Below are 15,250 nucleotides of genomic sequence, written 5' to 3'. Positions count from 1 at the left end.
AATATTGGTATCGTTACTCCCAGTATATAACAACCACTGACTATCCACGGTTCTATAACAGCCTCCCTGATTATTTACTGGTCTGTGCTTGTCATTATATATTCATGTTCATTGGGTACTAATATTTGAAGGTGCTACCCTCGCTAAAAACTTCAATTTGTTGTTCAGCCTTTCATTGGTTCCACTGAGGCTACCATCGTCGAGTGATCAGTTAGACTCGATCCATGTCAGATGTGGCCTAGGTTAGGGGAGAGGGAATAGTGTTCCAACGCGCCAGCATGCTTATTGGCAGCATTCACATGGCAAGGATGGGCTCACCATTACATCAGAACATACCTAATTTCCTGAACGTTCAAGGGAAGCCATGGGTGGATTATGTCAATTGCGAGGGAAACACGTTCTGTAAACCCCTAATATCGCTTCTTCCAACTTGAATAAGGGATGCTAAAGGCAGCACGCAGGACTTTCCCTACCGGGAAATTCCACGGTTTGGACCGCCGAGAGGGTCAAAAGAACAACTACCTAACGTGAAATGTAATTGCTAAAAATGTAAGAAGGAATATCGTTATCATAGGAGATAGAATAGCACGAGGAAGCAAGTCGCGGATCGCCGGGTCCAATAGGTATGAAGAGACACGACCACAAAGAGCTGTACATAAGTACAACACTCTGAAAGGATGAGAAGATGGCGGCACGAGAGTATCATAGGGACTGGTATCCTTAATAACATGTTTGAGTGTGGCTGCGCGTGCCGAAATGACACAATTAGCTCGACCGTCCGAGATGCGCGGGCGTGGCTTAGGAAATAGAAATGTCGTTTCAACATGGCGCAATGACATACAGCATTTATATCAAATTATCTATACAACGATGACACAAGCCACTACGACAATGTATAACACGCACCATGGATCCTCATTGGGCAACAATGTCGCGAGGGCGGCGGGAGTCGTCGTACTTCAATCGACGTCCAAATCTGGCCTTAGATACTTAAATAAGGTGGATCCTCCGCGGCCGAACGGCCCCTCCAAGCTGTGTGTTGATGATGGAGACGCCGAACGGACTGTACCGAGGGGGAGGATGACCCCAAGGAGAGAAAAAAAAAAGACTATCTTTGGGAATTTGACGACTCTGATTTAGTAATGAAACACATATTCCCAACTCCGGTATCCTGTGGACAGCGAAAAGTCCGTACTCGTCTTTCCAAAAGACCGCCGGCAGGCCCGGGCTCCATCTATACAGCGGCGTGCGGCGCAGGCGGCGTGCCCAGGAAGGATTTCTTACTATCTATTTGATCGCGCGCGGCCCCCACGATCCAAGAGGATCGATAAGGTGGATACTTTGGGTATACTTGACGTCAAGTATTGGATGGCTGGCCATCGACAAGCTAGCCGAAGGAAATCGTACAGGATTGTCAGTCTCTAGTTCCGGGGGGGGGGGGGAGGAGATCATGAATCACTAGGATCGCAAGCGGGTGTGCCCGAACGAATGTCCACCTGCGTGCTACTTACTACGAAGGAGCGCGAGCCTCTTTTTTCGACCCTGTCTTGAAAGGGAAGTAAAAGCTTATCGCCGAATGATCTGACAAGAGATTGATGGTTACAGTATTGATTTCAAATGATCACTTGTGCCTAGACATGCAGGACCGTTTTTTCAGGTGCTCTCCGAGAGGTGTCAGCTCAGCTGTGCCAGGAATCGCGCATGAGGCGGCTTATTCAGAAAAATCGCAGGCCACATTGTTTCTCCAGCTATTATCAGATCAGATCAGATGGAGGGGTCCTTTCCCAAGAGACCGACAGGAAGTACGCATCCTTTGGTTGTTGGCCAGCCAGGCACATGCGCGCGCAGCGGTGAGTGAGACCATGCCCAAGAAAGAAGCGGTCATCATGTACGATACGACGTTCTGGGCAAAGACGGCCATCCATGGGCGTCAGGCATCGCTGGCGTCAGACCGAAACATCCCAATACCGCAAACCGCCCATGAACGGAAACCTTCTTCTTCTCTTACCTAACGACTAGTCGTGTTTGCTAGTCGGTATGCACAATGCGATGATATGAAATGCCAGTTGATGCATTGCATCGTCTGAAAAAAGAAAAACAAAACCCACTGACGTCACAAGCGTTTTGGCTTTAGGCTTAAGTTGATGGATGGGTTGGTTGAGTTGAAGGGCACAGTACCACGGTAACCGTTTCTCGTCTAGCGGCGTGTTCTAGTGCCAGCTGCTCCTCTTCGAGACATGTTTTATGGATCGCGAACAAAAATTGATCGTGAGCGAAAAAAAAAAAAGCCAAAACCAAAGAAAAACCCCGACGGTCATTCCCGGTCGAGACGCTGGCTTAGCGTGCATGGTCGCATGTCGAAAATCGAGTTAGGCTGCCAACGAACTCCCGTTCGATAGAGCCTCATTAATGCTAACTGCCCAATCATGAGCCGCCAAGTCCCTTCTCTCCCTATACTCCAGCAAAATGCCCTACATACTCCGTAGGGAAAAGGAGAAGTGGCAGCCGAGGTGGAATCAGCTTGGACCACTGGCGCTTCGAGATACCGTCCATTCTCCAGTTTGATGCCCACAACTATATTCGCATGAACATGCAAGTGTGTCGCGGCAGGGCTTGAGGGTCGTCGCCATTCGGCTGCATGTGTAAATATGTACCCATCGAAGGTTGATGCAACCGTAAAACTCACGATGTTTCTGGGTGGGATGACTAAAGCAGCAGAAACCTCAAGCCGTGAGACAAACACGCCCTTGGTTAGCTTTTTTCGAGTCAAGCGACCGCATGGCTCTGTACGCACATGATTAGGGTGACAGTGACACCGGCTTGGCGAGTCGTTAGTAGCTTTTTGACAGAAAATTTCTGCAGCCGACTGAGCGACAGCGACATTGTGGCGGGCCAGCCGGGCTGAGAAAAGAGAGGCCGGAAAAGGCCTTACTTGACCTCTCTCCCGGGTTGGGGACAGCACACCACACGATCAATTTCCCTAGTCGACTGGCCTGTCATCTCCGATAGCTCCATCGCCTGGCTAAGGTGGGCGCACCCGAGCCCGCGTACTGCCCGCGACGCCCGTGCTGCCTCCTCGGCAGCCATTAGGCGATCCATAACAGCGACGCAGGGCCCGCTTCGGCAGGGAGAGCATAACGAACTGCATTATGGCTAACGAGATTATGCCAAGATCTCATCTTACTTCGCCTGCCGAACCGCCGAGTGCAATGTAATTAATGCCAGATACCTAGAACAATTGAGAGAATAATTCGTTATTAGGGCTCCGTACTCAATGGCCGATCGTCTCGATTCCAGCTCGGCTGTAAGGCAGGATGGCAGGCATTGTGATGGGCGGGATTGAGTGGATTGGTACTTCCCATGCACCGATCCGCATTGTAGGGTGTGCATGGTTAAGAGAGGTAAGGCAAGCAATTGCAATTCATCTCCAACCCTGTGGTGTCCAACGCAGTGACAAAGCGGTAGCAACGCCCCAGCAATGCCCATGTTGCATATTGCATGTTGGCAGTTGGCAGTTGGTTGGCATACATGTTGAGATCTATTCGAGACGGGCGATTGCCTATCCACCAACCGCTTCCGATGTAGCACCCTCATGCCTTTCACATGGCCGGGCGCGGACGGGCGGTGGAATGGAACAGTAGTACGGAAAACAGCTTATGCTTATGCTGCTTGCTGCTGCGGTGTCCCGGATACACTCAGCATCCCGTTGGCTGACCAAGAAAGAAGGCAAAGGAAGGACTTCTGACAAACCACAGGGCAAGATCGTGCTTTTTTCGATCCAATGCCAAGGCTGACCGGATCAACCGGACTTTTCGACACCAACCATTGCCTCTTGGCAAGATGGGGACCTGGAGCAACTGGAGCAACTCGAGCGAGGGCTGGATTCTTGGAGGAAACCCAATCACAGCCCACGCGCGCACGCGACATGCAACATGCAGTGTTCGCGAGTAATGCCAGCAATGTTTCAGAGGGCGCGAACTGCACGTCTAACCTCGGAATTATTGTGACTTGCGAGGGGGAGCGTTCGAACGATCATGGCATGCTGGGTGGGTACCGACGAGTTACAGCGGCCATTTCAATCGGTAATTGATCGTCAAGCGTGTACAAGTAAGTAGTAGCTGGCAGCAAGCAATTCCGTTCCCTGAATCTGCGGGAACCCCGTGCATTTCCGTTTCGCAGATCAGACGAGTGGGATGCAACCGACCATGCCAACCAGGGAAACCCAGCAAAGCTCAGGGTCGTCTTTGGTTGGTGATTGGGGATGCAAGCTGCAGCAGTAGGGCAGATGCGGGCGCCTGGCACCTGGCTCACTGGGAGGGAGCTCTCGCTTGGAAGCAACCGCCTCTGAACAAGCTCGCTCTCTCTTATCTCGCGTTGCAACGAGTATGGATGATGCCTGTCCTTACGCCGTGACTCAGTCAGTCTGCCCGCCGTAAGCTGATAAGCCCTTCCCGCAATCCTGGAGCAGGTGATGGCCGCCCAGAGCTACTGCCCAGAGATCTCCCGCTACGTATCTATCTGTCCGTCTGTTCTAGCTGTCGGATTTTGCGTGTCGGGTTTTCCGTTAAGTTCGGGTTTGTTTTATGCAAACACCGTCTCGTCTCATCCCTGCAAACGTCGGTGTGCAGCTCAATCCGAGCCCGTTTTGCCTGTGCAGGCGCCACCTACGAGCGCTGGCTGGTTAGCCTCGAGGGGTGGAGCTTGACGATGACGAACTCCAAGCCTATGCCACGTCCCTTGGGATCAATTAGTATGCAGATGCGTGTTCCCTCTATCGAAAGAGTTGGTGCTAGTTGCTTGGTGTTGAGATGGTCCCTGAATGATGGGCTCATGAGGGCATGGATGGTGTGGTATCGTCAATGTATTGGTGTGTGTGTGTGTGCAGCTGCAGATGTCTGGACTGTCTCAGACGCTGCATCTTTGGGGGTGGTGTTGCACAAACGTTGACCGATCATCCCATGAAGAGGGAGGATGCTTTGAATAAAAGAATACGTACCGATGTTGAATAACGGCGAATGGGCGACATGGAAAGAAGTGGCTCTCTCGCTCGCAGCCCGTTCATGTGCCGAATCCCGATCCTGGACGAGGCGGCTAAGATTTCTGGGTGACGGAGGGAGGGGCCAAGACCAAGTCAGCGCGCCTACGAGTTACAAGTAGAAGTAGGTTAAATGGTTGAGACACCAAAAGGGCGGAACCCCTCCCATGCTTCCATCTGCTGTTGGGACTCGGATTATGAAAAGAGACAATGAATAATACGATCAATTACGGGCCGTTTACTTTTTATTCCTCAGTTGCATACATGCTCCGTACCTACAGACTAAAACAGACTTTCCCAGCCCTGGAGCTGGAGACTAACTAATACTAATAAGCAATTGCTTACCTGACCTCGGACTCTCGGGGTTTACTTTTTGACTCGGCATATGCAGCAAGAGGCGAGACGGATTAGGTACAGTAGTCACGAGGAGGAGGGGTCAGGACTGATTCATTTGATGGGATGATCGGATTCTGATAGGCTTGTTTGTCGCGATGTGTGCCTGATATGTACTTACACTTCTTGGTGACTGCGCCAGAATAAGCAACCCGTACGGAGTATTGTTCATTAGCAGTACAGACCTGTCTTGGAGGGTAAATGTGAATGCACGCGAGTGACGCTGACACTGTCAGTCGCTGCTGCTTGGACCCTGTTTGCTCGCAGGAAAGGAAAGGGAGCGTGTGAGCTGTTCGTTAGCAGTAGCCAAGCAAGAACTGATCCAACTCCACCTTTAGGCCGTGTTAGAACATGCAACGAAGAAAAAAAGAGAGAGAGAGCGAAGGGGGCGGGTATTGGATTGGGTATTGGGTCGAAGTATTCCCAGTCAGTGACTTGGTCAGTAGTACTTGGATTACTGGAGGTGCCGGGGTTGGTTCAAGTCGATGATGGGATTTTATTCCACCACATCCACACCCACACAATCCCTGCTTCCCAGGCGATCCGCTTATGGGGCCCGGGTTCCAGTTGCATGCTTCTGCTTCTGCTTCGTTTGCCAACCCACCCATCCACCCCCAAACCCGAATATGTAAAGCCTTGCCCATTCCCAATATCTATCTGCATCCTCTCTCTTGCTGCTTTCCTGACCTCTCTCTATTTTCTTGCCTTGCGTTAACGGTTAGCTGGGACGGTATCTCTTTTTCTTGGTGGCTTCTAATACTCGTGGAAATACCTTTCCTCGACCAGTGCACCCTGCCGCTCGATACGAAAGCTCAGCATCTCCAAGCCACCTGAGCCTCCGGCGCCCCGTTGGTAGTCGTTACGTACCCCCATCTAGGCTGGTAGTTGTTCGGTATTGGTGTCCGCGAGAGAAGCACGAGAGCAGCAGCAGCGACAAGAGAACAAAACAATTGTGCGACCCGCGAATCGCCCCTCCCACCGGGAACCCTCCAATTTTCACCATGCAGTCGCCCAGCAAGCTGCACTTCAAATGGCCCGTCCCTCTGGACCTCGCCGCCCTCAACCCCATAGCCGGCATCAGGCAGGGCCGGAAACGAAGCGATTCCAAAGGAAAGGCCCGCACCCCGGGCGTCGAGAGCGTGGCCGCCCTGCAGACGTCCTTCTCCGTCTCGCAGTCCCTTCGGGCGCTGCGGAGGCATAAGTGGAGCTGGTTCGACCTGCAACACATCTTCCTCGCCTGCTTGTGCAGCGCTTCGCTGTTCATCATTGGCGTGCATGCACCTTTTATCAAGCTGGCCGCCGCGCTGGGCTATGCGTTGCTTTTGCTCATGCCGGCGACGAGGCAGTTTTTCCTGCCGTCCTGGCCCATCTGGACGTATTTGCTCTACTTCTTTTCCAGTCGGTAAGTTGCAACCCCATCAGGGAGCCCCGTTTGGGGCGATTGACGAGCGCATCTCGGAAATCAATCCCAGCTAGCCTCAATTACGTCACTCGTGCCCACCTTGCAGCCCAAACTGACCAGCCACCCCCCACCACAGATACATCCCGACTGAAGTTCGACCTCACATTTGGGTCAAGGTGTTGCCTGCCCTCGAAAACGTGCTGTACGGCGCCAACCTCTCCAATATCCTGTCCAAGCACACGCACCCGGTCCTCGATATTTTCGCATGGATCCCGTACGGCATTGGCCACTTTGCGAACCCGCTCATCTGCTCGATCTTCATCTTCCTCTTCGCCGCGCCCAAGACCTTGCCCGTCTTCGCCAAGTCGTTTGGTTGGTTGAGCATTTTCGGTGTTACCATGGCCCTGGTGTTCCCTTGCACGCCGCCCTGGTACGAGGCCAAGTACGGCCTCGCACCGGCGCACTACGGAATGCCAGGCTCGCCCGCTGGTCTCGCGCGCATCGACAAGATCTTCGGGGCGGACATGTACACGACCAGCTTCTCGACTGCGCCCGTTCCTTTCGGCGCCTTCCCGAGTCTGCACGCCGCCGACGCCACCCTCGAGGCCCTCTTCATGAGCTACTGCTTCCCGCGATTCCGACCCTTCTTCATCTTCTACGTCGGCTGGCTCTGGTGGGCGACCATGTACCTGAGCCACCACTACGCCGTGGATCTCGTCGGTGGAAGCTTGGCTGCCGCTGCCATCTTTTTCACTGCCCGCACCCGGTGGTTGCCCCACCAGCAATTGGAGAAGGCGCACCGCTGGGAGTACGACTTCGTCGAGGTTGGCGAGATGAAGAAGGCGGCCGACGAGGAGTACGGGTACGGCCTGGGCCTGTTGGAGCGTCGCGGAACCGGCGACAGCGACGAATGGTCCTTGAGCAGTGGCTCTGCCTACAGCTCTACCATCATCGGAAGCGATTCGGGCCCAGCATCGCCCACGGAGGATCGACGCAGCGGAGAGTCGTCGTTCTCCCGGACCACCCCGGGTTCACCGGTCCACCAGCTCAACGGCGTTTCGATACGATGATCTCGTTTTGGAACTTATTTTTTGCACTATTTTCCATCGTAATAACGGCATCAGCATTTTGGATCAGCATTAAGCGCGGCGTTTATTTTTGTTTATACTTTTCTGCAGTCGGGCGCATACTACGGCCTCGACTGGATAGATGTGTGGGGGTTCAACCCAGCATAGGGGAAAGAGAGGTTACGTTACGTTACCGAAACTTCGAATGGCTGATTTGGAAAAACAACGCTGTTCGCAGCCATGAAAGGATAACGACAGTACGGGCTTATAAGTCATAATCATATACGAAACCTGATTAGCATGAGAGAAAGAGGTGGAAGAAGACAAGAAGACGAGAAGGGAGCTGGATGGGGGGCTTACCTATGTTACCTGGATATCATGGACCCCTCGATCCTAGACAGGTCTAGTTCGGCCTCAACCTGTTGGACTGGCTGACCGCTTAAGATATCTCGATGATAGCGTTACCACGCAAATGATACCAATACCAAATACACCGCTTTTAAACATGCTGCTTGGACTTATATTGAGTGTCTGTCTCTGCTTTCGTGGTTGGGTTGGTCGTTCGCGATATTTGAGTTGTTACTAGTGAGGTAATAAGGTGTGCCGCCGAGGTATTATGTCGTCGCTGTACCGAATCGAATTGGTCATGTTGGTCCTTGGGCTATGGTGTGGTGGCGCAACGTCGTATGTGACCACGAAGTGCCATGCCATGACGGTGATATTTTAGTCGGCGATTTGGGAGTCCCTACTGAGAGACCTCAGGAAGAGAGAGCAAGGCAAGAGAAGGGGAAGCCAAGCCCTGGGCATGACAGCAAAAGTGGACAAGCACCACTACTTGTTTCCCTGGGGGCGAGCGGGAATGAGCGAGTTCTTATGGTGTGGAAAACCCCCTCGGCGCTGGCTAGCTGGCTGCTGGGCTTGTTTGTAACCGTGCTGTTACGGGTCCCCGTCTCTCGGAGGGTTTGCTTGGCAGGGGTCCTGGATTAAGGTTTGGCGTGGGCATCGTGTGCCGGTTGCTCGGTATCTTCGGGGTGCGCGGCGCCCCGGCTGGCTATTCTTACCTAGAGAGCTAGGTAGGTGAACAGGAATTGATGCAGGGAGGGGAAAGGAGAGGAATCGATTGGATATGAAATTATGTTCTGATTGATTGGTATTTTGTTTTGCCGTAGTTGTGCTGCTTGGGTTGGTTTTGCTTCCATGGAGTTCGGGGAGCTGGAGTGAGAGGTCGAAGGTACAGAGTGGGGTTTAGAAGGGGACAGACACCACTACCCCTGGCACAGCTGAAGAAGAAGCCAACAGACAACAAAGGCAGCGATTCGTTTCAGTTCTCGCCCCCCGCAGAAGAAAAAGCGACAAGCGAATTTCGGCTGATGGTATGACTTATGAAGGGCCAGCCCGCCGCGGGATCGGCACGATCGTGACTCGGGATGGGTTGAGGGTTGGTCATCGTGATACTTATAACGCCGAATCGCAAATGGACACTACCGAACCGCGCATGTACCCTTTCATTCAATGAGGCAATCCGGTCCAGGAACATGATCGGGTTCATGGGGATTGGATCTGTACGTACACGCGCAATTTGCGGACAAAGCAGATCCCTTGGCCTCAAATCTTGCGCTGAGGTGCGATGCCTGCTACAAGACTGCGCAGAAACCCAGATATCGTCGCGACCAAGCTACATCCGGGTTCAATTCGCCGTAAGAAATTCTTGCAGCTCGGCCACTCTCCTGTTGGCCGGCTGGCAATCGTCCAGTAGACGGATGGTCGTAATCTGGCCGCAATGGCGGCGGCAGTTCTTATCGCTACCGGGTCACCACTTCAGGGACCTGGTCATTCTTGCCCTTGTCCCTGCGAGGTGGTGGTCTCAAGGGCCGGGCGTGTCTGATACGGCGTTAGCAGGACCGCTGCTGTCGTCGCCGCCGCCGTCGTCATCATCATGGAGGCCGATGCCGCGATGGTCTCACCCCCCTCACTCGCGATGTCAAGATCGTACCGGGCGTCGCAGCGATCCTCATCTCCAGGTCTGGGTCGCTGGCAAGGCCGAGGAGCCCGGCCGTCTGTGTATTGATTACATTCTACTCTGAGAAGAAGGCTCATTCCATGCTTTAGACCTAACCTCTGGCGCGGAAGCCCAGTAGTGCACTTGACGGGCCGTTGCTCTTCTAGTGGTGCTCTCCCACACTCTTACAGCCACTCTGAAAATGCATGCATTCGGTGTAAGCCCTTGGTGATTCTTGCAAACCGATACTCACGCCATATTCTGGGTGTTAGGTTCGTCGACAAGTAGGGTTGCCGTCATCATGGTTTTCTGATTGATTGCTGTTTCTAGAATAGGGGCGGTTCAGGGGCTAGCAGGACACCCCGCAGTTACTAAGAATCGGTCGAGGGTGTGGTGGACCAATCACTGCGCTTTATCATTTTAGCAGTCAGGTTGATCTTCGTTATTATTGAGCTAGATTATCTCCGGTGTCAGGATCGTATGTACAGCGACTACGAGTCTGTCTCGGAGGATCTTTGGACGTATTGCGCCGGGCTTTTAGGCAGCAACCTTGATTGGCTATATGCATACACCACGACTTCTCAACGGATGCCCGTTTCTTTCGTAATCTCAACTTCACTTGATTTCTTGAGGCTTCCAGCGAAGGGGGGCGACAAAGGTATCTGTCCACACGTATCAAGCTATTCATAACATGTCCCATCTCGATAGTCCGTCATCCCACCTCGATGGGTTTCCCAAATTTGCCTGCCTTCCGGGGGAGATTCGCCAGGAGATCTGGCGCCAGGCATTGCCGCGGAACCGATTGATCATGGTCGATTTTCGGCCCTCTCAGAATGGGGACCAAGGACCTCCTAGTACGGAGAAGAACGAGCTCGGGAAAGAAACCAGTGGGAGCGCGTATCGCCCGGTGGTACCCGGCGCCCACCTCTACAGCAGCCTGCTGGGCGTCAACCGCGAGTCCCGGTCGGAAGCCCTGCGAATCTACCGCGTCCTCATCCCCTGCCTCGTCTGGGCCGGCAAGACGACGACGACGAAGGAAGCCGTCCTCTACTTCAGCCCCGAGCGCGACTTCCTGCACCTCCACAACACCAGCCAGGGTTCCGTGCGCGAGACGCTGGTGGATTTCTTCTACGACCTGAAAGCGTACGACCCGCACGGCGTCGGCATCCGCAACCTGGCCGTCGACTACCGGACCCTGGACGCGTGGGACCGGTTCCTGCGGCCCCCGGAGATCGAACCGCCGTCCGCGCGGGCCGCCTACTTGGAAACGCTGGCGCAGCTGCAGAGGGTCTTTTGCCTCTCCCTCACGGACCTGGATAGGGCCCACCAGGTCGCCTTCGGGCCGGTCCGGTGCTTCGAGATCCGGGCCCTGCGCCCCTTCATGGCCCTCCTGGAGGAGCAAACGGACGACGTCGTCCACCAGTGGCACGGCCCCCGGGGACCCGTCGACGAAGGGCAGCGACGGGAGCTCCGGACCGCCATCCGGTCGATCCGCGTCCAGTTCGCCGCGCAATGGTCCCAGGTCCTGGCCAAGGGCGGCGTGGACCTCCCGAGCCGGGCACAGCAGCAGCAGCGGCCCCTCCTCGAGCTCTGGGCCGTCCGCGATTGGGATGCGTGGGATGGCGGCGATCGCTTGTCGACGAACGCGCACGAGAGCGAGGACTGGCAGGGGGAGCTGGCGTGGGTGTTACCCAGTTCGTCGGACGACCATGATGACAGACGGGAACCCACACGCCGGTCGCCGGTCGAGGTCGAGGCGGCGTTCGGGTTTTGGTTATCCTCCGCGGGCGCGGGCGAGGGGGCGGGATCGGGCTTGCCAGAGTTGGGGCTGCTGACGTTCTAGCGGCACGTATGTTGGTTGTGGCATTTGTACTGGACGGCACAGTACTCAATTAGATCTCTTACCTTACCCATCTTTTCGAGTAGACTAAGCAAGCGTGTCGCTCATCGATTCATCAATGTGCTTATATATTCAAAGTGCCACATACTCGCAGTATTGGTGCATGCTTGAGATTATCTTACATGTGATGTCTTGTATCGCAGCGAGCGCAACCGGGTACACGTAAATCTAGCGCCCGCGAAATAGGGGTCAGGCGCTGTGGGGATCGGCATAGCGCACTGGTATTTAGCAGCCACGTCACCTGAAGTATCTTCTCCCGCAGTGGATCCCAAGTTTTGCCGGGCGCAGGACCAACCGACCGCTGTTCTGTTTCAGTTATTTCAGTCATTTTTACCTACTCATTTCAACGCGCTCGCGTCCGTCCATCGCTCATTCAGAGGGCATCACACTCACTTGTACCCGGAGTATTGGATCGGATCGGAGCCAAGCCAAGCCAAACCAAGAAAACGCCAAGCTTTTCCCCATACTCATCGATCGCCTTGAGTCGGGGGCCCGCTGTTCACCATGGTCACCTTCTCCCCCCTCAAGTCGGTAGCCTGGGCCGTCGCGGCGCCGACGCTGCTGTACGCGGCCTTCATCGCGCTGCTCAGCTTCCCCTACTTCCAGAACCACGCCATCTACCTGCACGGCGTCGTGCAGACGGGCACGCTCGACCTCAACATCCCGGAGCACTGGGGCTTCTCGCGCAACCAGGTCACGCCCTTCAGCCTGCGCACCCCGGACGGCGAGACCCTGCACGCCTGGCACGTCCTGCCGCTGGGCCTGTACCAGCGGCACGAGGACCGGCTGGTGCGGGAGCCGGCCTCGGCCCGGGCCCCCGACATCACCCAGCGCCTCGGCTTCCAGCTGCTGCGCGACGACCCGGACAGCCTGCTCGTGCTCTACTTCCACGGCGCCGGCGGCAGCATGGCCTCGGGGTGGCGGCCCCAGAGCTACCGCGCCATGTCCGCCGCGGCGCCCGACCGCATCCACGTCGTCGCCATCGACTACCGCGGCTGGGGCGCCAGCACCGGCTCGCCCTCGGAGGCCGGCCTCCTCATGGACGCGCAGACGCTGGCGGCGTGGGCCGTCAACGTGGCCGGCATCCCGCCGTCGCGCATCGTGCTCTTCGGCCAGTCGCTCGGCACGGCCGTCAGCATCTCGCTGGCGCAGTCGCTGGCGGTGCGCGAGCAGGATCCCGTGCTGTTCTCGGGCATCGTGGTCGTGGCGCCTTTCGCCGACGTGGCCATGCTGACGGCGACGTACCGCGTGGGGCAGACGATCCCCATCCTGGGCCCCGTCGCGCGGTTCCCCAAGCTGCTCGAGTGGCTCAACAAGTACATTGTGAGCAAGTGGCCGACGAAAGAACGGCTGGCCGACCTGGTGCGGGCGTGCCAGCGCATCCCCGGCGAGGGGCCCAAGTACGACGTCACCCTCATCCACGCGCAGGACGACGTCGACATCCCTTGGGTGCACAGCGACATGCTGTACTGGTACGGCGTCAACGCGTCGAGCCCGTCGGCCATCACGCTCGAGGAGCTCGAGCGGGAGAAGGCGGAGACGCGCGTCGAGCTCGGGGACGGCGGGTGGGCCGTCACGTCGAGCTCGCCGGCCGGCGTGCTGCGGGAGCAGATTGTCAAGTACGGCGTGCACGACCGCATCATGTCGTACCCCGTCGTGAGCCAGGCCATCTTCCGGGCCTTTAGGCAGAACGGCACTTCCTAGGCGGGCGGGCGCGGCACGTTTTGCGAAGGTATCAATAAGTAAGCTTTAAGACTCGAGAACCTTAGAGAGAGAGAGAGCAAGATATACCCCCACGATAGACTTTCATCGGTGCAAGGTTCGGTGGGCACTTTATAGACGGCACCACAGTCATTGTGGCTCAGCAAGCAATCGAAATTTATTAGATCTTTCTTCCCAATAGGTTCTCTATTCTACTTTTCTGGATTTTCATAAACGTCTCAACAGCCATCATGTCCGAAGGGCGCACCACCACGCTGGGGCCGTTCCCCCTCGAGATCTGGATCCTCGTATGCGAAACGCTCGCCGATAGAATCTCCCAAGACCCCGAACTGCACTATACTAAGCGAGGTCCTGCATCCGACCTGAAGGCCCTGTGCCGCGTTTCGAAGGGGATTTCCGCAGAGGCGGAACGCGCGCTGTTCAGATCCCACCATATCAGCCCGTATGATTTCTATTGGAAAGGCAATCCGCACGAACAGGGTTTCTCGAGGCTTCTTCGCTTTATCCGGACCGTCTTGGACCGCCCACACCTGCTGTCGCATGTGAGGGAGCTCACTCTGGTGGGGCCGCTCGTAGAACTCCGGCTCTGGCCTGCTTTACTCGAGACGTATGGACGCCTTGCCCAGCGTCTTGGATTTGATCCCACTGCCTTCCCGCTGTACTCCCTTAATGGGTGGCAGATGGAGGGAGTAGACACCGTTTTGCGACGCATGTCTAGCCCGTCATGGGTTAACCTCGATGCCGATGGAACCAGACGTCAGGCCGTGGGTCCGGAAATCCTGATGTTCTTGGTGATACCTCTGCTTCCCAGACTCAAGTCTCTGGTCTTCACCGCGATAAAGCCGGCCTGGCCACTGCCCTGGCTTGACATGCTCGGGCGCATGTCGAAAGCTGGTGCTATCAAGCCTTTCGACCCCATCGTCGACTTGCGGCTGGCCTGGTTGGGCTTCAATGCTCTGGATCACTTTGTTATCTTACTGGCTTTGTGCCCCAACGTCGAGAAGCTGGCGCTATGGCGATGCAACGGCACTGGATCGGACGAGCCCCCCTTCATCGAGCAGGCCGGGGCCCCGGGCTTCCCCCGGAACATCAAGACCCTCGAGATGCACGCCTGTGTCTTCCGCGAGCCGGTTGTCCGGTTCTTGCTCCGGTCGTGCCCGAACCTCGAGCGATTCGTGTTTCACGCGGGCAGTTACCCAGCCATATCTAACTTACCCCCCACAACAGCCATACAAGGCGGAAATCTGCTTACGGCGAGGAAGATCTTGGAAGCCCTGCAGGATGCCAAAGCGACGCTCAAGGAGATTGATGTGGATATCACGAGAGGTTGGTCGTATCACGAACCAGGCGGGCCGCTGACGCCGGCCGACTTTGACGACTTCCCCGTTCTCGAAAGGGCCCGGGTCGCTCATGTCGGCGAGGCCGCTGACGACAACGATGCTGATGGCAAGTCTACGATCCTGTCCATAGGCGACAATACTGCGCAACTTGGGGTGGAGGCATGTTTCCAGGAATGCTCTGGGAGCTGTTCCTGGCGATACGGCGCTCGACGATACCTTTGACTCATCCACCTCCCTCGCGACTTTATTCCAGGTGGTGGTGGCCTTAGATCCAAGTAGCGAATAACATGGCTACTGTAGTTCGATAAACTGGCATTTACTAGCAATCAATCTACTAACAAACTTCTCACACGAATGTGAAATCAAAGTGACAAACCCTCCTCTTATAACGT

At 55.6% G+C, this 15,250-nt stretch overlaps 4 protein-coding genes across 4 annotated transcripts; all 4 read left to right on the top strand.

Moving 5' to 3' along the window:
- Positions 1–6,429: 6,429 nt before the first annotated feature.
- PG985_007608 (PAP2 superfamily protein) lies at positions 6,430–7,900 on the top strand (the record flags this gene model as incomplete). Its single annotated transcript, XM_066827376.1, has 2 exons — positions 6,430–6,830; positions 6,967–7,900. The coding sequence occupies 2 exons, from the start codon at positions 6,430–6,432 to the stop codon at positions 7,898–7,900; spliced, it is 1,335 nt and encodes a 444-aa protein (XP_066685051.1).
- A 2,687-nt stretch (positions 7,901–10,587) lies between these two features.
- On the top strand, positions 10,588–11,739 carry PG985_007607 (uncharacterized protein; the record flags this gene model as incomplete). The annotated part of the gene is made up of 1 exon (XM_066827375.1): positions 10,588–11,739. The coding sequence occupies one exon, from the start codon at positions 10,588–10,590 to the stop codon at positions 11,737–11,739; it is 1,152 nt and encodes a 383-aa protein (XP_066685050.1).
- A 561-nt stretch (positions 11,740–12,300) lies between these two features.
- On the top strand, positions 12,301–13,500 carry PG985_007606 (alpha/beta-hydrolase; the record flags this gene model as incomplete). Its single annotated transcript, XM_066827374.1, has 1 exon — positions 12,301–13,500. One exon carries the CDS (start codon positions 12,301–12,303, stop codon positions 13,498–13,500), a length of 1,200 nt encoding a protein of 399 aa, XP_066685049.1.
- Positions 13,501–13,748: 248 nt separating this feature from the next.
- Positions 13,749–15,080, top strand: PG985_007605 (uncharacterized protein; the record flags this gene model as incomplete). The annotated part of the gene is made up of 1 exon (XM_066827373.1): positions 13,749–15,080. One exon carries the CDS (start codon positions 13,749–13,751, stop codon positions 15,078–15,080), a length of 1,332 nt encoding a protein of 443 aa, XP_066685048.1.
- Positions 15,081–15,250: the final 170 nt, after the last annotated feature.

Source organism: Apiospora marii, assembly GCF_038362585.1.
Source record: "Apiospora marii strain CBS 49790 chromosome Unknown utg000004l_segment0_segment1, whole genome shotgun sequence".
Taxonomy (NCBI): domain Eukaryota; kingdom Fungi; phylum Ascomycota; class Sordariomycetes; order Amphisphaeriales; family Apiosporaceae; genus Apiospora; species Apiospora marii.
This window is presented reverse-complemented; position numbering and strand designations above follow the sequence as displayed.